Source organism: Thamnophis sirtalis, unplaced genomic scaffold (assembly GCF_051295495.1).
Source record: "Thamnophis sirtalis isolate CommonGarterSnake01/CBP01778 unplaced genomic scaffold, rThaSir2_p1.2 scaffold_7, whole genome shotgun sequence".
Lineage (NCBI taxonomy): Eukaryota > Metazoa > Chordata > Lepidosauria > Squamata > Natricidae > Thamnophis > Thamnophis sirtalis.
In genome coordinates this window covers 62,348,448-62,376,145 of record NW_028261387.1, presented here as the reverse complement: position 1 = coordinate 62,376,145, position 27,698 = coordinate 62,348,448, and the positions used below count along the sequence as shown (strand labels likewise).

The 27,698-nt window shown below is 36.9% G+C and overlaps 2 protein-coding genes across 7 annotated transcripts in view; one reads left to right on the top strand and one right to left on the bottom strand.

Moving 5' to 3' along the window:
- CEPT1 (choline/ethanolamine phosphotransferase 1) overlaps nt 1–4,693 on the bottom strand; it is a 51,864-nt gene extending 47,171 nt beyond the window's left edge. For 2 of the 4 annotated variants that reach the window (XM_087720231.1, XM_087720234.1), the window contains exons 1-2: nt 4,542–4,693; nt 1,965–2,366 (exon numbers count right to left, since the gene is read on the bottom strand). In XM_087720231.1, the coding sequence (XP_087576357.1) occupies nt 1,965–2,303 (339 nt within the window). In that variant the 5' untranslated portion in view covers nt 2,304–2,366; nt 4,542–4,693. The remainder of the gene's footprint in view (nt 1–1,964; nt 2,367–4,541) is intronic. The other 2 variants (XM_087720233.1, XM_087720232.1) reach the window with 1 other exon arrangement.
- Nucleotides 4,694–4,930: 237 nt separating this feature from the next.
- On the top strand, nt 4,931–26,376 carry DRAM2 (DNA damage regulated autophagy modulator 2). Of its 3 annotated transcripts, none has more exons than XM_087720235.1 (9): nt 4,931–4,994; nt 5,130–5,325; nt 7,902–8,056; nt 16,043–16,110; nt 16,687–16,826; nt 18,644–18,821; nt 20,869–20,948; nt 22,445–22,537; nt 24,320–26,376. In XM_087720235.1, exons 3-9 carry the CDS (start codon nt 7,926–7,928, stop codon nt 24,425–24,427), a joined length of 798 nt encoding a protein of 265 aa, XP_087576361.1. In that variant the 5' UTR covers nt 4,931–4,994; nt 5,130–5,325; nt 7,902–7,925; the 3' UTR covers nt 24,428–26,376. The 3 variants fall into 3 exon arrangements, 2 of the variants coding, with proteins under 2 accessions (XP_087576361.1, XP_087576362.1); XR_015697342.1 differs by lacking the exon at nt 4,931–4,994 and adding an exon at nt 23,877–24,103 and having other exon boundaries at nt 5,001–5,325; nt 24,320–24,369; XM_087720236.1 differs by lacking the exons at nt 4,931–4,994; nt 20,869–20,948 and having other exon boundaries at nt 5,001–5,325; nt 18,644–18,805.
- Nucleotides 26,377–27,698: the final 1,322 nt, after the last annotated feature.

The following is a 27,698-nucleotide window of genomic DNA, read 5'->3' as shown; positions in this document are numbered from 1 at the left end:
ACAAATGTGAGAAGAACAATTATTAAAGGCAATCAAACATGTCACCACTTTAATTAAAGGCCTTTAAACAAGGCCTTGTTGGGGGGCAAATGCATTTTTTGGGGGGGGGAAGAGTGATATTTTAGGGAAAAAAATCTTCATTAAGAATATGCTTCTATTCACTTTGTTATATGGAAGTTGGAGCTCAGTATATAAAGAAGAAAATAAGTTAGTTGGTTTTGGGTACCTAACAGAGCTGCAGTGGCGCAGTGGTTAGAATGCAGTACTGCAGGCTACTTTTGCTGCCTGCTGGTTGCTGCAATTTGGCAGATCGAATCTCACCAGGCTCAAGATTGATTCAGCCTTCCATTCTTCCAAGGTGAGTAAAATGAGGATCCAGATAGTTGGGGACAATATGCTGATTCTCTAAACCTCTTAGAGAGGACTATAAAAGCACTGTGAAGCAGTATATAAGTTTAAGTGCTATTGCTATTGCTAAGATTGGAAAAATGATCATATGCTTGTTTTAAAATTCTTTTTGCATTTCTTTTATTTTGAATGCAACTGTTGCCATTCTGTTAGTCCCTCCCCACAAATTTTTTATCTGAAACATCCTCATCAATATTCATTAAGTATTAAATGCTTAGCCACCAATTATAGTATCATAAGTAGTAAAATGTCAGCTCTGTATAGAGGGTAAATTTTTTGAAAAATCCATTGTAGAGCTATAAAAAAGATATAATCACTTGAAAAGATAAAATAGGAAAATATATCCTTTCTTAAAATGTAATTTTGGAGAAAAATAATCAAAGGAGTTAGCCATTTGTAGCAAATAATGAAAGATATGGTTAGATTAATTTTTTAAAACATGTTCCTATCAGTGCAAAATGCTGTGAGATGCTAATAAAAAAGTATTCTGCACAAGCATCAGCTAGGGAGTGTTTAAGGTGCACACTATCTTTTCTCAGGATAAGATAATGAATTTGATAACAACTAGCAATCTTTCAAACTTTCACTAGTTTAATCAAATAGCAATTTAAAATAAGATATTTACAAATGAGTAGCTATTCATCTTTCACATGAAAGGTTTAATTAGGAATCCTATTTAGTAACTGTTAAATAGTTCATGAATAAAAGCAGTAGAACAACTATCTCAGCATAAACTAGCTAAATGCTGATTGGGCTATATAATATACAGTATATTAAAGAGTTTTGATTGGAAGGCAAAAAGTTATTGATAGCAAGCAGTGATAAATGTTAACAAGTATCTGGAACTTTTCAAAATTATTGAATCTTATCCTGAGATTGGGTGGCACTGACAACTGCCCAGTATCAATCACAATACAGCTGCCTTAAGAACTGCAAACAGGTATATCCTCAAACACTCCAAACAATTGTTTTATGGAACTGAAGATGTCAGCTCTTTAAGATAAATCAGACTTGAATGCCAAAGTCATGAATACCAAAACTATTTTTATTATAGGGTTACAGCAACAGAATTTTGCAACTTCGAATGTGTCTAACTCATTTCTCCTTGCCTTTATTATAAAGAAAATAAGAAGAGTCAAGTCAGAAACGCTTTCTCAAATCTTAATCTGTTTTCTGCTGATATTTCCCTCATCTGATCATTGCCTTAACTGTGATTCTTCCTCCTTTTCCTCAAGATTATCTCAGCCCATTACAAAACCTCTGCATAGTTTAAATGCATATATCTCATAATTTACACTGGCACTGAATTAAAGGAGAGTATTTTGTAATACATTTTAATAGTAGATGTACCTTCCCTACATAGATGTTTTTCACATATGTTGGGCTACAATTCCCATAATATCAAGCTAGCAAGATCTTGCACAAGAGTGGTTCACCTTTTTTCCTCACAAATCTGCAAATTTCACAGAATATTAACAAAACCAATAAAATTAACAGTGATCCATTAATAGAAATAAATCATCATCCCAAAAAAGTATTAAGAGATCTTAACTTACCTGTTCAGTTGCTGTTGGACAGTAAAATACTAATATTATGGTTGTGCAGATGTTTATTATCAGTCCAACAATTGTAATCAGATTAGGGGCAATCCAAGTTGGTACTCTTCGCACTAACCACTCCCAGTAACCTTGCATAAGTGGCTCAAGTAGGGACCGTCCAGCACTTTGATATTTGTGTTCTTCTAATCGTTTTAACTGATGCTTTGATAAAGGTGGTGTTGGCAACTGAAACAATTTGCTCAATGTACATCCTGTAGAAGGAACGTGACCATAGCGTGCAGGGGATTCCAGATGTAATTCCCCACATCGTTTCTTCAGTGATCGATTCCCACTCATGGATTTATTCACTTTAAAGTCTGTATCTGACAAAGTTTAATTGTTGTAAAGAAACATAAGATCCTGGAACAAAAGTATTTAGATTAATATAAGAAAAAAATTGTAAAATTTTGAAGTGTTTAATGGTGAGAAGTACAATAGCTGAAAGTCCAGAATATTTGTAAATGCATTAAACCAAGCTATAGTTGCATCAACTTTAATATTCCTTTTTTTAAAAAATAAATGCAACAGTCTAGTGAATAAGCTATAGTTTGGGGCTTGTTACTGAGGAAACTGAAGAATGATCATGGAATGTCAACAGGTAACTATGAGACACTCATTTTCTTTCAGCCCAACCCATCTTACAGGTTTATTGTGAGAGTAAAATGAAAGGACATTCACAACTAAGCTGTCTTGAGATCCTGGAGAAAAGTTATGATATAAATTTAACTAACAATAATGTGCCTTGAGTGTAATTCCAAAATATCTAAAGCATAACTTGAACACCCTCAACACTGACAAAATCACCATCAGTCCATTGCAAAAAGCAGATTTACTTGGAAAAACTTACATCCTATGATAGTATCTTTAATATTATTCAACAATATCTCTCTATACAAAGTACTTAGGAACTACTAAATAGGTAAAGAAAAATGCCAAATCCAGTCTAAACATCTGGTTGCCTGTGCGACCAACAACAATAAAGAATAAAAATGAAAAATAATGACATGATGGAAAGTCATCCCAAAAAAGTACTTTCTGATTTTTACTAGTTAAGGTAATCCTTAATACTGATTAGTTTAGAAATGAAAACACATTCAAATACATGCTTCCTATGGGTAAAACGTTTATCTCTTGATCGGAGTCATCAAATTTTTAAAATAATTTTCAGAAACAAATCCCTTCTGTTCATTAAATTCTTAATCCTATTTGCTTTCCTTTGTTTTAATCTCCACATAAATAAAGTGTCCTGCCCACATTTAGTAACTTCTTACTATTCCCTGGAAAGCACTATTTATGGATTATGTTAAGGATTACATTGAAGATGCACTTCCGTCATGACAGATGTATTAAAAAGAGAGGGGAGACCGGAGGGCCAATGCATTAAAAAGAGAGGGGAGACCGGAGGGCCAATGTCAGGAGTATTATGGGCTGCAGAGATATGTATGGAAAATTAAATTCAAAACAATGGAATAGGTTTGTAACCTACTTCATATTCCAAATTGTTTGAAGTTATCAGCTTCTCCATTTAACAATTAAGAGTATTTAAAACTGGTCTTTACTAATATAGACTTTATTACTTTCTATATAATCACGAAGTATGTAATTGATATACACTATATTGCCAAAAGTATTCGCTCACCCATCCACATAATCAGATTCAGTTGTGAGCGAATACTTTTGGCAATATAGTGTATCTTTTGCAGAAAATTAGTTAACTGATTCACATGTCAGTAAATCTAAGGCACTCAGTAAATACAATAACTAAAAGAAAATGTAATCAATAAAAAGAATTTTGCAATTTTATATGTAACTTTCTTAAGTGAGCGGCAAAAGAACACTACTGAGGAAATCTTGCTACTCTTAATGTAATTTCAGTGACAAAAAGACTTGAGAGGAAAGTGTACTGTGATTTTACAAATAAGGCGGGTTTCTACAATGTACAAGATTCCAATTTTAGCTTTTCGTTAAAGGAAAGCCGATATGGCAATTAACACTTTGCCCGAAGCGCTGATGCATCTCCAATACACCAGGCAGTCGAAAATATAAACGCAACTCAAACCAGATATTTCAATCTTGAAAATCTATATAAGGCTGAAGCACATTTTATTTTATGTGTGCCACCCCTGTATTTGACACAAACACTCTGCTTATATCTATGCGGAGGAGAGGGTTGTTTTGACTTGTCCCCGGCATTTGAAGAACGCCCGCTCCGATTACATCGCTCCCTCCACGGACGGACTGACTGATTGCCAGCTTGTCCGGGCATAAACGGCAGCAGCCCTCTCCGAGTGGAAAAACAAGGCAGCGCAAGCGACACCCTCCCTGCCTCTTGCGCAGGAGCCTACGAGGCTCAGCAAGAGAGAAAAGAAGGACGACCATTGCCCACCCACCTCGCGGCAGGTGAGGCAGACAGACTCAACACGGGTCAACCTTCTTTGGCTGAACTCGAAGGGACACCCGACGCCGGCCAGAGGCCAAGCTTCTACCGCCCAACAGAGCCAATCCTGAAGCACACCAAAAACACCCGGCATTTACCTTTACCAGCCTCTTCGCCCAGGAGGCGCGTTTACGTCCTTTTTTTACGCCTGCCGTAAATAAGGCCGGCTGCGTGGTTGCTTAGGAAGGGCACGCGACTGGAACAGGCAACTAACGGAGCAGGGGGCGTGCGTGGGACACCCGGAGATTGGTGCTTTGATGCGCATGGGCAAAGTGGAGGCAACCATACGCGGGGTTGGGTTGGAGGGAGCGAACTCTGATTGCTTCCGTCGTTTCCCGCCCACTTCGTCCAGGGCGCCAGGAGGGCGGTGAGATGAGGCGGTCGCGAGACAGCGTGAGCTTAAATAACTGGAGTAACCTCGTTTGGAGGGATGGAATGTCAGAGCGCGCTTCGCCCAGCACAAACGACGACGGGGTCAGGCTCCACCCTCGGGCCGGAGGAGGAGGAGGCTGCCGACGCGCTGCTGGTGGCGGAAGTTGAGTTTGTATCGTGTGAGGCAGCTTTTTAAAGTCTGGGTCTAGGATACGTCCGGGATGAGGGCGAAGTCATAAAATAGAAATCGAAAGCTGAAGAAAAGTAATCGTTGCAGCTGTTGCTTTTATATTTTGTATTTTTCAAAACACCAGGAAAAGAGAGAGAATATGTAATGTTCGTTACGATGGTGCCCGAGAGAGAGGAGAGGACAAGCTTTCCTTAGGAAAATAGCTTCCACTTCCAGCATCTTCCTAAGCTGGCTGAACCACTTGGTTGAAGCAGAGACTCTCGGATTCAGGTGTTTCCGACCGACAGTTGCTAGTGATAGTAATAAATCGGCTTTGTCAGGTATTTTGTCCCTCTTTCCTATTTTCTCTGGTTAAAAAAAAGAAAAAAAAAAGGGCAGGTCTTAAATGTGAAACTGAAACGGCTACTTCTCCATAATACAGTATGGAGAACAAACAGTTTAAAACTTTTTTTTCTTAATAAAATTATTGATAGTGTAGTTTAAAGATGCAAGTTGTTTGCTGTGCTCAGTTCTCTAGTCCAATTGATGCAAATTATATAGAGATTTTGAATTTTGAAGTGCATTACAGGGAGACAGATTAATGGATAAAGAGATTGATCGATAAGTGGCTGAGATTTGTCTTGGGGCAGAGTAAATGTTTCATTGAAAAGGAGCAATTGAGTTTCAAAATGGGCTGCAGAAAATATTGGTTGCATGGGTTTGACTAGTTACAGAATTTCATTGGCACCCATCATCCCAGTTCCATAGAAGTCACAATGGATAAAACTGTATCCGTTTACCAAGGCACAATATATAATAAAGATGAATTAGAAGTCAAGATGGACTTTTATTCTTCTCCGCAACACATAATATTTCTAAATAATTGCAGATGCAAAAATCCTTTTCACTGGTTAAGGCAGCCCTTGTTTGTAGGTGCTTTTTAAAATCTTGAAAAATGGAAGACAGAAAAAAAGTTTGTTCTCATTCTACCCATTCCCTTTTGAGACCTTTCAGATCTTCAACAATTCACTTTTCTTTCTTCTACTAATCTGTTTTGATATTATCTCATCTCTGGGCAATTAACGTCTGACTATTATCAATGTTAAAGTGCAATTATCTAAGGGTGTTCTATTTTATTGGTTGCAATTCCAGTGGCACATTGTTGTGCAACAAAATAAAATACTTGTAGAATGTTGCTTTGCTCCAGAATTAGCTTCTGTGGGTATGTATCTTATGTCATCATAATTATTACAGAGACTTTTATACTCTCTCTGTTGTTGAATCAATGTGGTTTATAAAGTAAAGATTACATTTAAATATAACAATGAAACATGCATATTATAATAATAGTCCATAATAAACCATATCCTTCATTTTCTATTGTTTGTCCTACCCTTTGGAATCTCCTTCCCTCCCCCCTTCTCTTTCTCTCCCCCCCCCCCAAACACTCTGGAGATCAGATTAGTCCTGAACCTATCAGCTTTTCATAAGGCCTTAAAGAATTGGCTTTGCCATTGGATGCGAGGATCTCATTGTGTGACAGTACCCATGCCATGATTTATGTTAATTATTGTTGGTAATGGATTTTGGAATAACATGGCTATGAATTGTATTCTGTTTTTAAATATGATTCTACATTAATTTTAATATTGCATGAATTTTTTTTTTTTTTAATTGCTGTAGTTACCTAGAGTCATATATTTGAAATGGACAGCTATATAAATTGAAATAATAAATCATGTGTACATCCTTTACTCATTCCACAGCTTCCTAATATTTATCGAAAAGGGTGAAACTTAAGCCTTTCAATGAACAAAAGTGAGGATGCATATTTTATTTCAGAGCTAAATTATTCTTTAAGAAGGCAACTTACACATTGAGAGATTGTCTCTGAGCTCTCATGGAAGATGAAACTCTTAGCATATACTCCCTGCAAGTATGTTTTGGGGAGATTCTATTTGAAGTAAGCAATCTTAGAGATAATCAGGTCCTCAGCCATGTAGACTTTATAGTCTATTGATTGTAGTTGTGGGCATCAGGCTAAAAATTGCGAGACTGAGTTCTAATTCCACCATAGGCATGAAGCCATCTGAGGTCCATCATGCCAGTTTCTTGTCAAAAATGCCAAATCCAGTCTAAACATCTGGTTGACATAATAGGCTCTTGGAAGCAGTCCCAAAACAATTGGAACACCACTGGCATTTACAACATCAACACCAGTCAATCGCAAAAGACATCTTCATTTGGAATAGCTTACATCCCTGACAGTACCTTTAACAATATCAAACAATATCTGCCTATCCCAGGGTCCTTGGGAAAAACTCGATGGACAAAAATGTGAAATCCAGTCTCATCAGCATCTCAGTTCCTGCAGTGCTAATGTTATGTGACATAACAGATTATTTCCTTTAGATGTATTTTGCATTATCTCCAGTTTCTAGATGGTCTTTAAAGGCAGTCCTGTGGAGTTGGAATGGAGGATGAGGGAGGCATAAATGTGGTTGTTTGTACTTTCTGTTACAAAATATATAATTGTATATATTAAAGGCTAAATTGGGTTCCACTTATTTTTAGACTAAAAGGTAAAGGTTATCAATATTTTGATTTGATTTTTTCATTCCCCCACTTCCTCTTCTTAAAAACATGCTCCAAATAGTTTGTTCACTTTATCATCATTTGAGCTAGAGTTAGAACATAACTTAAATAGGGAAGCTGAAAATACTGTTTTGAATGATGTCCTGATTCGATAATTCAATGAAAAGATTGGACTGGAAATATTTTCAAATAGAGGACAGAAGGATAGTATATTAATGAATTAGAAGAAATGGAATGGTGTAGAAATGTTGTTGTAAATAAATACATACAATTTATTTGCTTTCAAGACAAGAAGAAAGAAAATGTTATTTATTTATTTCAGTATTTGACTCTGGATCATTTTGAAATGTGGTGGTTTCAGCAAGGACTGAGTTTCTTGCCTTCTGCCCTGGTTATTTGCTCGTCTGCTGCTATACTGTTTCCATATGTTATTGGAGTACTCTTAAACCATATTGACCCTTTCGTACCCTATATCAGGTCAGTATACTTTATATTTTTGCATTGCAATTTATGTTCAAATGTTACATCTATGAAACTTATCTTACCCTCCTGTTTTTTGCTTTAAAAGTTTTTTAAAATGGAGTTACTGTATTTTTTGGAGTATAAGACATACCGGAGTATAAGACACACCAAGATTTTGAAGAGGCAAATAAAAAAAAAGTTTTGCACTCTGCAGACCTCCCAAAAGCGGCCTGTTTTTCACGAAAACGGGCCCGGTTTTTGTCACAAAAAGGGCATGCATAACGTTTAGGAGGCTTGTAGAGTGCTCCTGGGAACTGGGGGGGGGGCAGCCCCTAGGAGCACTCTGGAAGCCTCATAAAGTATGCACAGCCATTTTTGCAAAAGGCGCGGTTTTGGAGGCCAAAAATACTGTATTCAGTGTATAAGACGCTCCAGATTTTCACCCTCTTTTTGAGGGAAAAAGGTGTGTCTTATACTCCAAAAAATACAGTAGGTTAAAGCCACAGCATTTAGTAATTTGAGTTTGTTATAAAATTAAAAGACAAATTTAAAATACATTAACATTCCTTTTGAATTTGAAAGACTTAACAGCAGTAGTGGATTTTTTTTTCTTTATTGTCAATTTTCTTTTAACAAATATTGTTAGATTTATCTCTTTATATCAAAATGGATGAACTTTATTTCATAAACTATTCATAAGATACATAGACATGCACTTATATATAACAATAGCAATAGCAGGCTTATACTGCTTCATAGTGCTTTACAACCCCTCTAGGTGGTTTATAGAATTAGCATATTGCCCTGAACAATCTGGATCCTCATTTTACCAACCTTGGAAGGCTGAGTCAACCTTGAGCTGATCAGAATTGAACTCTGGCAGTTGGCAGAATTAGCCTGCAATGCTGCATTCTAACCACAGCCAACACACACACACCACATTTATACACACATACTAAAGTGATTGTTCCCTCTTTCCCTTGCTCTTTTAATTAGATTTGCAAAAAGTTACCAAGGTGGCAGGCTATCATATGTATTTCCATATTTATTTACTTACTTTAAATATATTTTTTCATTCATATGTTTTCCAAAATGGCTTGTCTGTTAAAAAATACATGTATCAGACCAAATATACTATGTAACGTAAGAAACAGATATGAGTATGTTTAGAAATCTCCTTTCAAAGCTCCTTGAACTGAATTGGAGTGAAGAAAGTACAGGAACATACTGGTGGTTTTCTTTGTTTCCTTTCATTGTGGAACTTCACAGTACAAATAATTCTGAACTTAACGACCAGAGTTGAAATTATAATGGACGCTACCAAAGGTACTTATGAGTCATCTCCCTCACAGTCACAGGATAGCATTTCAGGCAGTTGGTCTACATTTATCGCCATTTACAGCATCCGGTGGTCATGTGACCATGATTTACAACATTTTACTGAAAATTCACTGGAGAAGAGCCTAATGCTGGGAAAGATTAAGGGCAAAAGAAGGGGACGACAGAGAAGGAGGTGGCTGGATGGAGTCACTGAAGCAGTAGACGTGAGCTTAAATGGGCTTTGGGGGAGTCCATGGGGTCGCAATGGGTCGGACATGACTTGCAACTAACAACACACTGAAAATTGGCATTTACTTCCAATTTTGTCAAAAACATTTGGTAGCAAACAACAGGTTCACTTAATGATTGTGGTGTTTGCTTCATGACTGGATTTGTTTAATGACTTCTGCAAAAAAACACTTGACCCATTTTATGGCTATCACAAATTACAGCTGGAATGGGCAGTCTGCATTATGGTCATAAGTCAAGAACTATATCTAAAGATGCTTATTGGATCATTCCCAAGGTGTTCATAGGCCCAATAAATTTATTTCAAATAATGTTAAGTTTTATCATCTTGGTTCCTTTGGTGTATATTACAACTCTATAATTATGATGGATGTATATCTGAACTTTCATTTACTTCTGGAAATACTCTAACTACTGTACAGTAATAATACTGTTCTTTTCCTTCCTCTCTCCACCACATCAATTTTGCTGTAAATTTAAATTCTTATATTTACATCTTTTATATTTTCCATATTTTTAGGACCACTAGCTCATGGATGTCCAACCTTTTTGGCTTGCCTGAACAACATATACAAATATTATATATAAAATATTAAAAAAACAAACTTCCTTTATTTTTAAAAATATTTTCATTATATCTTGTGAGGCCATGTGACTAAATGTTCAGGGCTGCATGTGACCCATTGACCATAGGTTGGACATGCCTGCTCTAGCTAATTAGTAGAACCAAAAATTGGTCTGCTAAAGATGTCAAGAGTTTCAGATTACATCTTGGCTCCATGACTCAAAGCAACTATACCTCTCTTACAAGGGACCAGCAAAAGAGAACACTTAGTTTTGCAGTCAAAATCTATACCAAATGTCTATCCTTCACATCTCGAAATAGTAAAAATTATGTACATAGTTCCTGCATTTACAATGAGCTGTCTGAAGTTCTAAAGCACGTCAGCTGCAATTCATTGTACTTTATTATTAGAGAATAAAAAGATTTGAGATTTGCATGTACAATTGTGCAATGTTAAATAAGGTACAGTATTTTCTTTCTCTTCCTGCTATTTCAAGCTGCTGCTTCTCTTTTTTAGCAAGCCTTGGTTCTAAACCAGTTTGACATATTGCTCCTCAAAACTTGGAATTTGCTTATGAATTGCAAGACTACAGTATCTATTACGATATTTGATCTCTTATATATTATCTAGGAAGCAATAGCTTAGGCCTGGGTTAGAGATGTTATTTTGTAAGCATCATTGTATAATTGAAGCTGGAAATAGTATATCTGCAATGCTTTTCTCTCCAAAATAGCAGTGACTGTAGTTCCTTGAACTGTTAGTTGATTTATTAAAGTATAAATTCATTAATATTGATATTATCAATGTTTTACATCAGTTACTACTTAGGGGCGTCAGTGGCATCCTTGGCTTCTGATCTTAAATGAAACAGAGAAGAAATATTAGGACTCAGATTTATGTCTTAACAGTCTTAAGTTACCCTGAACTGACTTATGTAAAACAGGCGTAACCACTTTATGCTATGTAAATATTAGCCATTATTTACAAATATGTATTTCCTGTTATTAAATGTATATGCTTTGGTAAGTATAATTATTCTCAGTTTACTTTATGATAAGCTATTTCAATAGTTTGACTGCATCTATTTTACTGCCTGACAAGTTAGGGAAGTTCTTTTCTGAGTTTTTCTCCTCTGCTCATTATGCACCTATGTGCTACACCCGCTCTTATCTGATCATTTCTTGGGAAGCATCCCCAGTCTTCTAGGGTCAGTCCCACATATCATTACAAATATTATTTTTTAAATGGAAAGAAAAAAATTGCTGACCTTAGCTGATTAGCTGATTCTAAAATATTTAGCAGGCTCAGACGTAGGAGTGGTTGGATGAAAAATCTCCAGGAAGTCCTAGGTATGTAGGCTTTGTATGGGATTTAAAAATACATCATGGAGATAGGTATTGGGAAACCACTATCCTGCAAGAATCTATGTAGTTATCAAAGAAATCTTTATCTTTACTCATACTATATCACTTATCATTAGAGTCAACATTAATAATGGGTGTTAGTTTTTTTTTTTTTTGAAAAAGGTTTTTATTTTCCATTTTTTCATTTTCATACACTCACATATATACTGTGCATAGCCGGAGCCATTCAACATTAAACAATAATCGCAGCAATTCCTCTTGTCAACAATCCCCCCAAAAATAGAAACCCAATATACCTCTTCTACTCTCCATACACCTCTTTCTTCCACCCCCCTCCAACTTTCTATCCTCCCTCCATCATCCCCCTCTACCCTACTTCCCCTCCCCCTCTACCACTCCTCTCTCCCGATCCACTCCCTCCCTTCTCACCCTCCCTCCCATCCTCTCTCCCGCCCTCTTTACCCCTCTTTCTTCTATCCCTCTCCTCCTCCCCTTGGTGTATTTCCACTATATGTCAATGTACTTAACTTATCCTATTTTTACAGAGAAATTAAAGAAAAACAGTATACATGTGAAGTCGCATTACATTGAAATCTAACACATTGTATCTAACCTAGTATATATCCCTCCCTCCCCCCACCCTCCCCCCAACACCCCACCTCCCTCCCCCCCGACTTCCCAGAGCCCGTACATGGTATAGATTTTTAGCAAACACAGTCTAAAATATATTGAGAAAAAAGAAATAAAGAAAAAAAAGGGTTAATAACATCTCTACATTGATCTTAGCTTCTTCTTGCTACGCTAACTTTGAACAGTTTAAATCATTCCTGATCTTAAGCATAGGCTATCTGGAATTTCTTAGTCCCATATTTGTTTTGTATATAGTCAATCCATTTTTTTCCAGTCTCGTTTATATCTCTCATTTGAATGATCTTTAAGATATGCCGATATTGGCTTCGAGGGGAGGAGCTGCTGCCGTCGGGAGCTCAATAAAGCTCCTGCCAGGACTCTGGTTCGTATATCTTATAAGATCTATAGATATCTCCCCTTTCTGGCAGAAAGGGGCAGGGAGAAGGTCAGTCGTTAGGATCTCTTTGTAATTCATAGCTTTTCTTTTTGCTGTGAATGGAGAAGAGGTTCAACATTAGCTGAGCCTTTACTCCGGCCAGTTTTCCGCGCTGCCTTTTTTGCAGCCTAGGCAGATTGCCTCCCCCCCCAGGACAAAGCTAAGCTATTTAAAAGCCAATCCGGGCGGGGACCATTCCCGAGGAATTTCTTCTATTACTATTTAAAATACCAGCTTCAATTTCGCAAAAGGCTCCCTTTCTTTTTTAGCTGCGTCACAAGATGGCGATCTCGTAGCTTTTGTGTTTGATCTGACGCAGCTAGTTGACCCTACCCTCCTGAAGGCTTCTCCGTACTAATTGCTAAAAGATTAACTGAGGGGAGCACAGACTTTGATTTTTGGCTCGCTTGATTGCTTGTCTTTTATTTTTATTCTGGAATGGCTCCCAAACCTAAACAGAAGCGCTTCCTTAATAACATATCTCCAAAAACTGCTATGAAGTCGCTACCCTTGTCTCCTACACCCTCCACGGGAGATTTGCTAACACAAGAATTCCTTCTCAAAACGCTTAATGATTTCAGACAGGAGATTAATCAACTGATATCGGATTTATGTGATCAATTTGATGCTAAAATTGCTCAGGCAAAGCAGGATATGATCGGAGTAATGACAGTCATGACAGATTATATTGCTGAAACGGAGGACAAATTGGAACTTTTGGAAGAAACTAACCTTAATCTGATATCAAAAATTCAAACGTTAGAACAGGAAATTGCATCTGCCCAAAAAGAACTTGTCATGATAAATTATAACAAGTCTGCCTTTGCTATACGAGTTAGAGGACTGCGTGAAAACCAACAGGAGAATTTGAAACAGACATTCTTTGAAGCTTTCAGTCGCTTGGTGGGAAGTCCGGGACTTAACTTTGATTGGCAGATTCAAAGAATTTACCGCCAGAATTCCTGGGTAGCAAAACAGCGACAGCTTCCGAGGGACATAATAATATACTTTACTACAAGGGAATCTAGAAATGAGATAATACAGAGGCTCTACGGAAAGAGGTTGAGAATTGATGGGGAGGACTTGATTGTTTTTAAAGAGATACCATCTCAAATATTAAGAACAAGAAGACAGTACGCTTTCTTAACCGAAGAGCTCAGAAACTCTCAGATTTCATACAAATGGGAAGTCCCAGCTGGTATTACAGTTACATTTGGCAACCAAAAACACCGCATTAACTCCGTCTGTGAAGCTCGAAAATTTTACTACGAGACCCTGAAGGCGGGACTTCCTGATTCATCCGGATCTGGGGAGAGACAAGGAGAAGGAGAAGACAAACAGCGAGACACGTGGCTACAAGGCGGAGGGTGTTGCTTTCCTCTTCCGGAAGGGCAGAAGACTAAAGAATAAAGACTAAGCGATGTTTTTAAAGCTTTATGATTTCCGTCTGGGATAAAATGGAAAAGTGGCATATTGATGATGAGACATGGAGACTGAAAGAAGCGTTGCTGATTGTGGACATATATTCTACAGAAGTTTTGTCTGAACTCTAACTCAAATTGTGCATGAACTATTTTCTTAGGCGAGGAGAGCGGAAATTGTGATCTTTTTGAGTTGCGGTTTGGAACGAACGGAGTTGGGAGGTGCGTGGGAGAGGGAAGGGCAGCGAAAGTTTAATTAGATTACCTGGGGCTAGAACGCAAGCTGATGTTTGTTTGAGTTGCTATATCAATATAAGGTTAAGAAAGATTGGTCGGAGAATCTTCAGGAAAGTGGAGTAAACATGGGAGGAGCAATGAATGTGGATAAAATATATATGTGGATATGGATAAAGGCAGGGTGGAAGGTAAAAAATTTATATGTGGAGGTGGGTAAGGATAGAAAGGGAGGTGTTGGAAATGAAAAATGAAAGAAGTATTTGAGTTTAATGGTGTTATAGAAAGGTTTGGATATTTGGATAAAAAAGAGATAAATTAAAGGTCTGAATAGATAGATAAAGCAAGGAGATTTTTAGTTGGGGAATTCTAATTGATCAACTTACCTGGCTCTAATATAGTTTGAAACCCTGCAAGTAGCAAAATAATCGAAATTTGGAATGAGTCACATTGTTTAAGATTTACAGATAATGGGAAGCTGTGTTAACGTAGTGGGTTTATTGACCCTTTTTGTTTCTTTCTTCTTTTTGTGTGTGAGTGTGGGTGTTTTTTCTTTTTTATTTTTTTTTATTTTTTATTTTCTACTATTTTTCCTTTTTCTTTTTGGCTTTACTTTTATCTTATTTTTTTTAATTTTAAAGTTAGCTGACCTTATTATACTCAAATGCTTGTTAAAGAACTATGCCGGGCATGGGACCTGCGAAGCCGTAAGGGGGTTAGGGAGGGGGGATTATAGAGGGGAGGGGGGAGGGTGGAATTACAGTTTCAATCCTTAGAACAATAAGAATTCACTTGTGTACTGCGGCTCGTTTTTCCTTTTTTTTTCTTTTTTTCTTTTTCTACTTTTATTGTAAAAAACAAATTGAATTGTATGGATACACCAAAGTGAGGAGAAGAGGGAAAGAGAAGGGAGAAGTAAAGAGGGAGTGAGAGGGAATGTAAGGAGGGTGAAATGGAGGGAGGGGGAGATGTCTGAGGGGGTAGGGAAGTAGAAGAGGGGAATGCTGGAGGGGTGAAAGGAAAGTTGGAGGGGGAGAAGAGAGGGTGTATGGGGGAATGAAGTGTTATGTTGGTTTTTTTTTTTCCTTTTTTCTTTTTTTTATGCACAGTATATAAGTGATTGTATAAAATGAAAATGAAAATGAAATAAAATATTCAGTATAAAGATATGCCGATATTTTAGCCATCTCGGCTAAATTTGTAACTTTCAATGTCCATTCTTGAGTTGTAGGCAAGTCTTCCTTCTTCCAGTATTGCGCCACCAACAGTCTTGCTGCCGTTATTAGGTGCAGAATCAAGTTAGTCTCTACCACTGTAAAATCAGTACTTATACCTAGTAGAAATAACTGAGGAGTAAACTTTATCCTTCTTTTAAAGATATTTTGCATAATCCACCATATTTTTATCCAAAATGCCTTAACCTTTTGGCAGGTCCACCATATATGAAAATATGTAGCATCGAGAGAACCACATCTCCAACATTTAGGCTATAAGTTCGGATACATAGAAGCCAGCTTTTTAGGATCTAAATGTCATCTATAGAACATCTTATAAAAATTTTCTCTCAGGTTTTGAGCTTGTGTAAATTTCACATTTCTTACCCAGATTCTTTCCCATGTATCCAGCATTATTGGTTCTTCAATATTTTGAGCCCACTTTATCATACAATCTTTAACTAATTCTGTTTCCGAAAATAATGGGTGTTAGTTTTGTATTGCATAGGTTTTGTCATTCCAATTGCCTTGCAGGATGCTTAGTATCATAATTTGCTTATCTTTCAGTGACACAGGGGTATTACCTCCAGAAAGATGCTTGTTTGGAATAATGTTGTGCTTTGCTTCCTTCTTGGGTAAGTATAGTAAAAATAATACTGAGCTTCTGAGATTGCTTAGATGTGGGCTTTAATGAGACTACAGAGATGAATATATCTTAACTAAAGAAAAAGAACATTCACTGAAAGATGTTTGGGGCAATGCAGTTGGTATGTGCAATTAAGACAAAAACACTACAGTTTTTACAGACTTTAAAGGTTGAAACGGTATACAGAGTTGCATCTACTTTAATGAAATAGTCTGAACATCTATTCCAACAACACCTGGGCAGAATAGGGAAGCACAGGATGTTAAGCTATCACAGGAATAGCTAAAGAACATATCACTCTGCACTTTACATTCAGAGAAAGTAAGCTATAGTTACTTAACTGAAGTTACTGGATGGTTGGATTAAAAATCATGGTTGGCGGGTTTCTCCAAACCCGTTCTGCCTAGCATGAAAGGAGTCCTCAGACAGTTAATCTACTTCTACAATTCTTTTGTTATGTTTTGCATAAAAGACCACAATTTTCATGTGCTATAATCGTTCATTAGTCTTCATTGCATTTGATATGCTTCTCTATTCTTACTCTGCTTCAATTGTTTATTCACAGCTATTTCCACCATGTATGTTCGGTACAAACAAGTCAGTGCTTTGAACCCTGAAGAACCCAAGATACTCAGACTCAATAAAGCTGGCTTAGTGATAGGAATGGTCATCTGTTTTGGGATTTGCATCATTGCAAACTTCCAGGTTTGTGTTTTGGCTGAAATGACAAAAGTACATATCTTCATCATAAGACTTCATCATAATAGCCTATTCTAAGGATATGCTCAAATGAAGCTTGATAAGAAAGATATGTGTTATACTATTTGACATTGGGAACATCATTTCCCCCCACCATTCTTCCATACTTCCAAACAGCACAAGATGTACAATATATTTTGAATAGTATGTGTCTACTTGGAAGCATCTTTAATTGGTATTGATTGGTTTTTACAATATAGTTGGATACTGAGGATGTTTCTATAGCTATTTCTTAATTTTATTTACCATAAGCAACACGATAGTAATGAAATAAATGTAAGTTACTTTTAAGTTTCCAGGACAAACTGCTGGTATTTGGAATGATTTTATTTTATTTAGGCCAGATGATACTTTTGAAATAGATATATTTGCAAGCAACATACTACACTGTTAATAGAATTAAGTTAAATAAAAAGGATCTATTTCAGTGCAAATAAATCTCAATTTCTGAGAAATGTTTTCTCAGAAATAACAATTGAGCAGAAAAAAATCAGTCCTGAGAACTAGAAAGCTCCCCCTTGACTTATGTATCCTCCTGAAATCTAGTTAGTTATTTAGTTGTTGGGGTTTTTTTGGGGGGGGGGGGGGCAAACTTCAGAAAAGTGAGCAAAGAGCCTTCTCCACAAATCCCATTTTATCCAATGATCTTATCTTGGAATCATAAACACTTTTAGCACACGCAAGAGAAGCCTGCAAAGGATGTTGTCCTATTTTTGTCTATGATTTCAATTTTATTTTATTTTATTTAGTTCTCTTAGAGCAATTTTGACAGGATAGCCACGCTTCAGCAAATTCAGTAATGTACCCAATCTCATTTCACACAATGTCTCTGAAGTAAAATGGCAGACCATCAGATTTTTCAAAATTATTTTGCAACCGTTTTCAGACTGATAGGCATTGATTTGTTTTTAATGGACATCTTCAGAAATCTCTTATCAAACCTGAATATTTAATGAACAGTGAACCTTGAAGCTAGAATTCCTTAAACTGAGCTGATTGAACCAGAAGACTCATTAGTTATTACTGTGGCACATTAAATGTAAGTGATTGTTTAGGAAATAAATGAAGTCAGGACTGATGGTTTATATTTTTCCTTCAAATTCCCTTCTATATTAATAGAAGCTCTAATAACATTCAGTGGCAAAGATACATACTCATGAAAATTTAAAAAGCCGATTATTTTTTTCACAGAATTATAACCTGACAAAAGAAAATGGGGGAAATGTTTTCTTAAATTAATCATTTAGTTAGGTGGGTATTAATGTAGTTTGGGGGGGGGGGGAGACTCATTAAATACAGTTGCCTTCTTATAGCAAAATCGCTGTCTTTAGGATCTATATCAGTGTTTTTCAACCTTTTTTGTGCAAAGGCACACTTTTTTCATGAAAAAAATCACGAGGCACACCATCATTAGAAAATGTTAAAAAAAATTAACTCTGTGCCTATATTGACTATATATAAAGTGTTTTTCCCACGGCACACCTTACACTATGTCACGGCACACTAGTGTGCCGCGGCACAGTGGTTGAAAAACACTGATCTATATTATTACAATCTTTCTCTTAATTAAATAATGAACTTCCAATAATGATAGATCTATAGGTTTTTATAGTGGTTTGCAGATAGCGATATTTGTTATTGAGCCAAAATCCTGGTAATTTTGAGAGATTCTATTCAGATTAAGTTTTGTGATACTGTTTGAGTCTTTCAAGTATTACTCCAGTATTGTCCAAAAATCATTGAATTATGTTATTTTTCTGTAGAAAAATGTTGCATATTTCATGCATTCATTTGGATGTTTCCTCGCATTTGGATTAGGAATCATATATATTCTGCTTCAGACAATTATTTCCTATAAGATGCAACCACGAATTCATGGGAAGGATATTTTTTGGATCAGATTTACAATGCTGCTATGGTGCATAGTAAGCATATTGAGTCGTATCCTTTATTGTAAAACTGCAAGTGATGAATGAGGGGTATTTCTTAAAAGTCTATTTTAAATGAAACATACTTTATCTTCAGGTGGATAAAATGGCTACTTGTTATAACAGTGCTGGAAAAGATCACAAAATATATAAATTTCAGAAGTTTATTTTTTGTTTCCCAGAGAGGTAGATAGACAATAAAGTATCTTCTCTCGCTCCCTCCCTCTCTCTGTCTCTCTTTTTCTTCTATCTATCATCCACACACACACACACTGTATACTGTATATATACATACATCATACATCATATGTGTCTGTGTGTTTCTGTGTGTGTATACCAGTGGTGGGTTCCTACCGGTTCGGCCTGGGTCCCCGGTCGGTGCTGTTGGTGCCGCCATCTTGTTTTTTAGTTCTGCACATGTGCAGAATAAAACGTGCACACAAGCAAACCAGCAGTAGCGTGTGCCGGAACCCACCCCTTATGCACACTGTATATGTGTATAATGGGTGTCAAACTATCTAGTCACATGACTTATAGTGAAGTTCTTTGCTTTTGTAGAGCAAGGGTGGGCGTGGCCTATGCATGACGCATTGGCCCGCAGGCTGCCAGTTTGACAGGCCTGATGTATAACATAATTTTATATTGCTAAACTAATGCATACTGCATAGTATGTTTTTAAAAAAATATTATTTATATAAATAATAAATAAATGTACAAACTGCCTATCTCAATATCCAAAGCGATTCTGGTCAGCAATTTTTTATCACTATCATGAGTTCTACTTTGCTTCATTATTTATTACCCTTATGAATGTATTTCATATCTGGATAATATTTCATGCACTTGATTGCATGTGTTTGAATCTTAAAAAGTTTATGGCATAATAATTTATTAGTATTCGTTGTGTTCATATTTATTTCATTCATGTTACACGTATTGATTGGGAAAAGGATTTCATAATATAGTATTTTACAAGAATAGGTAAAACTTTACATATATGTGTTTGTGTATATATATATTCTAACAGTAATATAAATCCTAAAACTTTATATGTGTATGTATGTATGTGTGTGTGTGTGTGTATGTATATGTATATATATGTATGTGTATGTGTGTATGTATGTTTTAGGATTTGTATTTCTGTTAAAATCCCTAATTTCTGTTGATTCTCTTCTCAACTGCATCCTCTTAATCCACATCTCATAGGTTTATGAGAATCCCCTGATCCTTAACAATTTTCTGGATGAGTGAAATGCCATGATTGTGTCTTGTACCGACTGGCCTTCAGATGGGACATTTGTTGCATCATTGGCACATTTTAAAAGGATGGGGCAAATTAGAGATAACTTTAAAAAATAATTTAAACTAAAGATTACACCATCCCTTCCCAAAATGCTTAGGGCCGTGATGGTGAACCTATGGCAGATGTTCCACAGGTGGCACAGAGCCCTGTCTGCAGGCACGCCAGGTGTCACCTCAGCCCACTCCACCAAGCATGCACGCATGCCTCCCGCCGGCCATCTGGTCTTTGGGTCTCTGCCTTACATGCATGGGGGTCGGGGTGCATGTGCGAGACAACTGCACGCATGAGCGTGGGGTTCTCGCTTTGCATTCTGTGGCCTCACAGCTCCCTTGCACCCTGTTTTGGCTTCCAGGTTAGTGCAAAATGGGGGGGCAGCGCCCAGTTTTGGGCCTGCACCAACCTGGAAGCCAAAATGGGACACAGTGATGCTGCATGAGCCCCTCCACACCCCGTTTTGGGCCCAGAAAGCCTCCTGCACCAACCTGAAGCCAAAAATGGTCAAGGGAGGTGTAGGAGGGTCATGCATACATGCGCAGGGTGTGTGCATGCATATGCGGGAGAGTTGTGCACGCATGAGTGGGGGGTGCGCAGGGGTGTGTGTGTCGTATTGCTTTCAGCACGCGACAACAAAAAGATTAGCCATCACTGGCCAAGGGTGTACAGCCTTTAAATAAAAACAAGCAAGTAGGGTTAGACAAGAATGGATGGAGAGTAAGGCTATTTCCTGTCTTTCAAAGATATTTCTTAATTATTAAAGTGGGTATTTCAACATCCATTTTATTCAGCTTAAGTGGAACAGATTTCCTACAGAAGATTCGTTGGAATCCCCAGGAGAAAGTAAGTTTGATTTTTTCTTAAAAAGACAACAAAGACACAAATGAAATGTGTCAAGTGCATTGCAGAAGACATTCTAAGATATTCTTAATGCATTGTAGTGTTTATATATTGTTAAATACCATATTTAGTTCTGCTAATACACACAAACATAAGCAAGAAGTCTACAGTTGGCTTCATTACTGCAATTTAAAAAGAGATCCAGGGTAGCTGGTCTAGCCTGTTTAATATTTAATAAAGCTAGTTTAATAAAGTTAGGTTTTCTGTTGAATCAGGCCAAAGTTTTATTCCTAGATTTTACTGAGAAGTTCAAAGACAGGATATGAACAAAAGGTGTTTTATTTTGCCCCCAGCAAGTAGTATAATGCCTGTAAACATGGAGAAAGTGTATGTATTTGCATTTATGTGTAGACACACAAACCATGTTTAATAGCCATTAATAATTTCCATTGAGAATTAGATAATTATTTGTCTTATTCTCTCTCTTTTTGTTATATTTTGGTATTGCTAAAGCCTTTCCAAATTTCAGTTCTCATAATCTCTAGAGCAGTGCTGGCGAACCTTTTTAGGCTCGCGTTCCATAAGCGGGGGGGGGAGCGCAGGGGGGGTCGTGCGTGGGCGTGTTGCGCCCATAATGCAATGTGTGACTCCCCCAGTGCGCATGCGTGCATGACAGGCACTCCCCCCCCCATTTTTTGCATGCTTTTTCCCCCCTCCCCAGGCTCCCAGGCTTTATAGGAACTTGGGGAGGGCGAAAAAAGCCTCCCCCCCCCCCCCGAAGTCACTTCCAGTTTGCTCGTAGGGCTGTTTTTAGTCCTCCGGAGCCTTAAGGGAAGCCTCCTGAAGATCCTTGAAGGCTCTGGAGGACTTAAACTGACCTTATAAGCAAACCAAACTTCCGGTTTGCCCATAGTTTTTTTGCACTCTGGAGGCTTCAGGGAAGCCTATAAAGCATCTGGAGCCTGGGGAGGGTGAAAAATGGCTTTTAAAAAGGCTGAACTCAGCTGGCCAGTGCGCACATGCACACTGGCCAGCTGACGGCAACGCCTCACGTGCCCTGACAAATGGCTCCACGTGCCACCTGTAGCACACGTGCCAAAGCTTCACCATCCCGGCTCTACAGTCTAGATGGGCATCATCGCTAGCAAGTTTAGCATTATCTGTCTGGAAGACACTAGGATTTTTTTTAATGTACATAAACATATAATGGATGTAAAATACATTATTATTAATTAATATATTAGTTAATATTATTAACATAAAACATACATTATGGATGAAAGTGATGCTCTCTTTAACCTTTAATCATTCTATGATTGTCTAAGGCCTTTTGACTGCTTTTTAAAAGGTCTTGAAACATAAATTGCACATTTTTGTTAAAACACTCTTATTGTTCTTATTATTGGTTTTCCTTACTTGAGTTCTCCATTAGGATTGATGATATTCTACCATTGAAAAGCACTCTTGATAATACATTTTTAAAAAAATATCTTCTACAGGGATATATCTTTCATATCATTGCCGCAGTCTCTGAATGGTCTTTGGTTTTCACTTTTGTCAGTTTTTTCCTGACTTTCATCCGTGATTTTCAGGTAAGTTTCTCTACTTACCTGGGTGGACATACCTTTGGTAGACAGGAAGTGTCCTTAATCTAGGAACAATGGCTACAGATGGCATTGTATTTAGCAATCAGAGAAAGTAGTTGGAACCAAATTCTATGCGAGGGATTTGCCATTTTTGAGTGAACAGTGTATGAGAACCACAAATAGTAGTTGGGTCATAGAAACATATGTTTTGTTTCTGTTTTACTAAATATCTTCTATTTGGAAATTTTGAAATTTATCTGAAATTGAGGTGGAATCGAAACCATCAAAACAGTTTTCCATACCCACCGGACATTAAGAAAATACTTTATTAAAATGTATTATGAATTCGGCAACAGAAATTAGCCTTTGATATTTATTATAAGCAAAATAGGTGATTATTCAAAATATTTCATGTTTTATTTCCTGATTTTTGAGCTTAAAGCTAAATAGCGATATATGAATATTTTATTTTCAGAAACTGATCTTGAAGTATTATATTTTTCAAAATAATTGAAATTATTATTAATTGAATTAATAATCTATAAAAGATATAATAATAATATATAAAATATAGAGCAAATTGCTTAGTTGTTAGCAATGTATTTTCTCATTTTTGAATTAAAATTGAAGAGTAATATATTAGCCTGCTCATAGTAAATGTCTCCTAAGTCACGATTTAATTGTAGAGTGGGTGAACCTGGCATGTTACTGAGAATTGGATGAAGGGAGAGACTTTCAGAAGTGTGACTTTCACAATTCTGATTTGAATTTTGGTTTTTGCATCAGCTGAAAGCCCAGGGCAGGGGTGGGAAAGTGGCTGCTATGTTGCAGAAAGTCATGCAGGTAACCAGGGATATTATTCCTCTGATTACTGTAAGATCTTTGATTATGGCTGCCTGTTAAATGCCCGCTTAGTAAGATCAGGGAGGGGGAGGGTTCCCTTTGGGTCTCTATTCAGAGCATTACTATCAGAGGTGTTGAACTCATCTTTTTTGGTTGCCATTTCCTCCAATAGACCAACATTTCACCTATGAATAGATGGCTCAGGCCTTTTGGAATTTGTATTGTTTTAATCATAAGAGATGAAGCATACATTGCTTAAAATTGGGTACAGTTGAAGCAGCTTATAAGCCTAAACAATACAAACGTGTAGTTTACCTCAATAATGTGAGGGAGAATTAAAGATAGTGTGCTGCAAAATATTTCTCCCCTTCACTCTCCATTACCTATTTTTGGTCTAGAATTTATGTAGTGCTGTACATGTTCAAATCAGTGGTGAATTTGATCATATCTCTTTAGCATTGGAATTTGTTTGGAGACTCATTTTTCTCTGGGGTCCTTCCAGGGCCAGTGACCTCAATGGTTGGGCCTAGAAACATTCTGATTCTCTGAAGCCCAACCATCATACAACTTTCAAAGCAGAGGGCTCCAAGAACATAGTGAGCACCTGAGAGCAACCTTTCACAGGGAGCCAGGAAGACTTTCCACCTGTTGGGAAAGGAAGGAGTCCAGGCAAAACTCTGGAAACAGTCCCATTCAGTATTTAGAAGTAATAACTTCCAGAGACTTCAGGTACTTGCTTTAAGGGATAGGCAAGGAAGAGAACAAAGTCTGAGAGATGGAATGATTTGAGATGACTTTGTGCAATTTTTGAATGTTGACAAAATTATTAAGAATCTCCATGATATCCCTTAATTATTTTTATAAAGTAGAATCATTTTTTTTTGTTTTATCATAACAGAACCAAATTAACTAATAAATTTCATTCTTTTCCACCATTTATTGTAGAAAATCTCATTGCATACGGAAACAATACTATTGGGCCCTAATCTTTATCACACTCAAGAGCAGCTCCTAGCAGATGAGCAAGGAATGCCAATCACAGGAAGCATATGAGAAGAAAACACAGAAAATGACATAAATTAGTACTTCTGTGTGGGGGGGGGGGAAGCTTTGGTTCACATATAGCACTTCCATTTTTTTAATAGCAGAAATCATGATGTCTATTAATTCCACTGGCATCAGGCCATATACATGGCTATACGTACAGTCCTTTGCAAAGGTTTTAGGCAGTTGTGCAAAATTGCTGTACATTAAGAATGCTTTTAGAAATATAAGTGTTAATAATTTATTTTTATCAATTAAGAAAATGGAAAGTGAATGAACAAGAGAAATCCAAATCAACAATATTTGGGGTAACCATCTTTTGCCATCAAAATAGTATCAATTCTTACACTTGCACAAAGTCAGGGATTTTGTAGGATTAGGGTCAGGTATGTGATTAACCAATTATACCAAGCCAGGGTCTAATGAGCATCAATTTCATATGTAGTTTGAAACACAGTCACTAATTGAAACAGAAACAACTTAAAACTGAGTGAGGCACAGCCAAACTCTGCTACTAAGGTGAGGTTGTGGAAGACAGTTTCATGGTCTCTCCTAGGCAAATATTGCAAAGCAGACTGGGGTTTCAAGATGTGCTGTTCAGGTTCTTTTCAAGAAGCACAACGAATTGGGCAAAACTGAGGAAACAGGAAATTTAATGCAGCAGATGACAGACACATCAGAGGTGGGTTGCTCCCAGTTTGGCCCGGATTGGGAAAACCAGTAGTGGCAGTGGTAGGAGGCTCTGCCCACCCGCCCAGATGCTTCTATGCAAGTGCAGAAGTGCTACATGTGTGAGCAAGTGCATGTGCATATGAGCAAACCGGTAGTAAAAAAAACAACCACCGAGACACATCATGCTCACTTTCCTTGACATTGGAAGATGTCTAGCAGTACCATCAACACAGAACTGGCAGAAATCAGTGGGGCCCAGGTACGTTGATCTACTGTCTGGAGAAGTCTGACCAGAACTGGTCTTCATGGAAGAATTGTGCCCCAAAAGTCTGATGGAAACAAGGCCAAGTGACTCAACTATGCACAAAAATATCTGAACTGGGATGTAGAAAAATGATAGCAGGTCCTTTGGAGTGATGAATCAAAATGTGACATTTGGCTGTAACAGGAGTTTGTTCACCAAAAGGCTGGAGAGCATACCATAAAGAATGTCTGCAGGCAACAGTGAAGCATGGTGGAGATTCCTTGCAAGTTTGGATTGCATTTCTGCAAATGGAATTCAAGATTTGGCCAGGATCAATGGTGTCCTCAAAGTTGAGAAATACAGGCTGATACTTACCTATCATACTGTGCTATCAGGGAGGCCTGTGATTAGCCCCAAATTTATTCTTCACCAGGACAATGACCCTACACATACAGCCAATGTTATTAACTATTATCAGTATAAGAAACAAGAAGTTCTGGAAATGATGGTTTGGCCCTCACAAGAGCCCTGATCTCAACATCATTAAGTCTGTTTGGGATTATGTGAAGGGTCAGAAGGATTTGAGGCAGCCTACATCCACCAAGGATTTCTGGTTCTCCAACATGTTTGGAACAATTTGAAGGAAACTTGCCAAGTTCCTTCAGAAACTTGTGTCTAGTGTACCTAGAAGAATTAATGCTGTTTTGAAGGCAAAGGGTGGTCACTCCAAATATTGATTTGACTTCTATTCATTTTGTTAATTGATTAAAAAAAAACAATGTTTCTGAAAGCCATTCTTAATTTACAGTATTTTTGCACAACTGCTGAAAACTCTTGCGTTTTATGTTATGTAACATTCAGTGCAATATATAAAAATCTCATTTTATGTGAAAATGCTACTATTAAGGATTTTTACTGACTCCAATTGTTTATAGAAAAAGTTTTTAAGTATCTCACAAAAGATTGTACAATGTAATATAAAAATGATTATATGGTATGTATCTTTACAGATTTTTATAAAATAAAAACTTTGCTGACAAAAGTTGATTTTTTTTATATGCCTCATAAAATTGTTGCGAATATTCTCAGAATATTTCCCATTGTAACACTTTCAGACTACAATTACTTGCCTAAAGAATATTCTCAAAATGAACAAATAATTTGACTAGATTAACTAAGTTTAATAGTGGGACAAATGTGGGTAGAGATAAGAGCACGTCTTCAGAAAAAGAAATGAGAGAAAAAAGCATGGTCCAGGTATTTTGCTTCTTGAAATTTCCAAGCTTCCCCTCTTAATTTATATTAAAATATTACTGGAAACTGGGCATAAAGCAGTTCTAAATTATCTAAACTGATCTCAAATACTATTATATACATTAGTCTTAATTTTAATCCATACAGTAATTGATAAGAGAATAAACTCTTGTTTGTATTGAACTATATCATAAATAATGGTGAGAGAATGAAAATGTTTGGAAATACAAGAAGGTATTTTAGTAGAATCAAAACCATTACGCATTTACTTTACATTGGTAGTCATATAAATATTAAAATTAAATATTGGCAACCGCCTCTGTTAAACTGAGTGATAGCCTGTATATATGTTGTATAAATGGGCTTGGAAAGCTAGTGTCATATGACATCACTATCCTTTAAATTGACCAAGTGAAGAATTAGGCTACACAATTTAGATAACAAACAGTAACAAATGAAATGATTCTCATTCAACATCTTATATACAATCTGAGGTAAAATTATATGGACAGTTGGATAAAATTTGATGGACATTCAATACTTCAGTAGATTCTATACAGCTTATTTCTCTTATTTCTGGCCTTTAAGAATAGATTTATTCTTTACAGGCAGATGCATTCATTCATTCACATTTATATAGTTTCCCATCTCACAAATGTGACTGAGTGGCAGCAGTTTCTTACAGTACAGAAACACTGTTTCTTACAGAAACAAACCATTAAAAAAAGATTTAAAAACAATTTTACAAAATTATCAACATTATTCAAAAATATTAGAAATGATCATCTTTAATATTGCAATATAACCATATGACCGATTCCATTTCCCTCAGATCCCCAAGGTTGTTGATGTAGCCACAAAGTGAGGGATTTGCAAGTGGTTTCCAACCACGTTAGTTTAGGAAGAGTGTTTCAGAAGGCTTTGAATTCAAAGCCTGGTATGTTACCAACCAGTCTCCCTGTGGAGAGAATAATGTTCCACAGAGAAAGTATCATGGCAGAAAAGGCCTGTCTCCTAGGTCAATGCCAAATGTAACTCCTTATCAGATGACGCTGCAATGTACCTCTTATGCCAGACTTCATGGCATGGGCAGATATAATTGTGAAGAAG

Bases quoted from the DNA above. Each gene is read 5' to 3' on its own strand.
- DRAM2 (XM_087720235.1), top strand. From the start codon at position 7,926: ATGTGGTGGTTTCAGCAAGGACTGAGTTTCTTGCCTTCTGCCCTGGTT. The intron at 16,111-16,686 runs GTAAGTATAGTA...GTTTATTCACAG, and splicing joins GTGCTTTGCTTCCTTCTTGG to CTATTTCCACCATGTATGTT. The intron at 18,822-20,868 runs GTATCCTTTATT...TAATTATTAAAG, and splicing joins CATAGTAAGCATATTGAGTC to TGGGTATTTCAACATCCATT.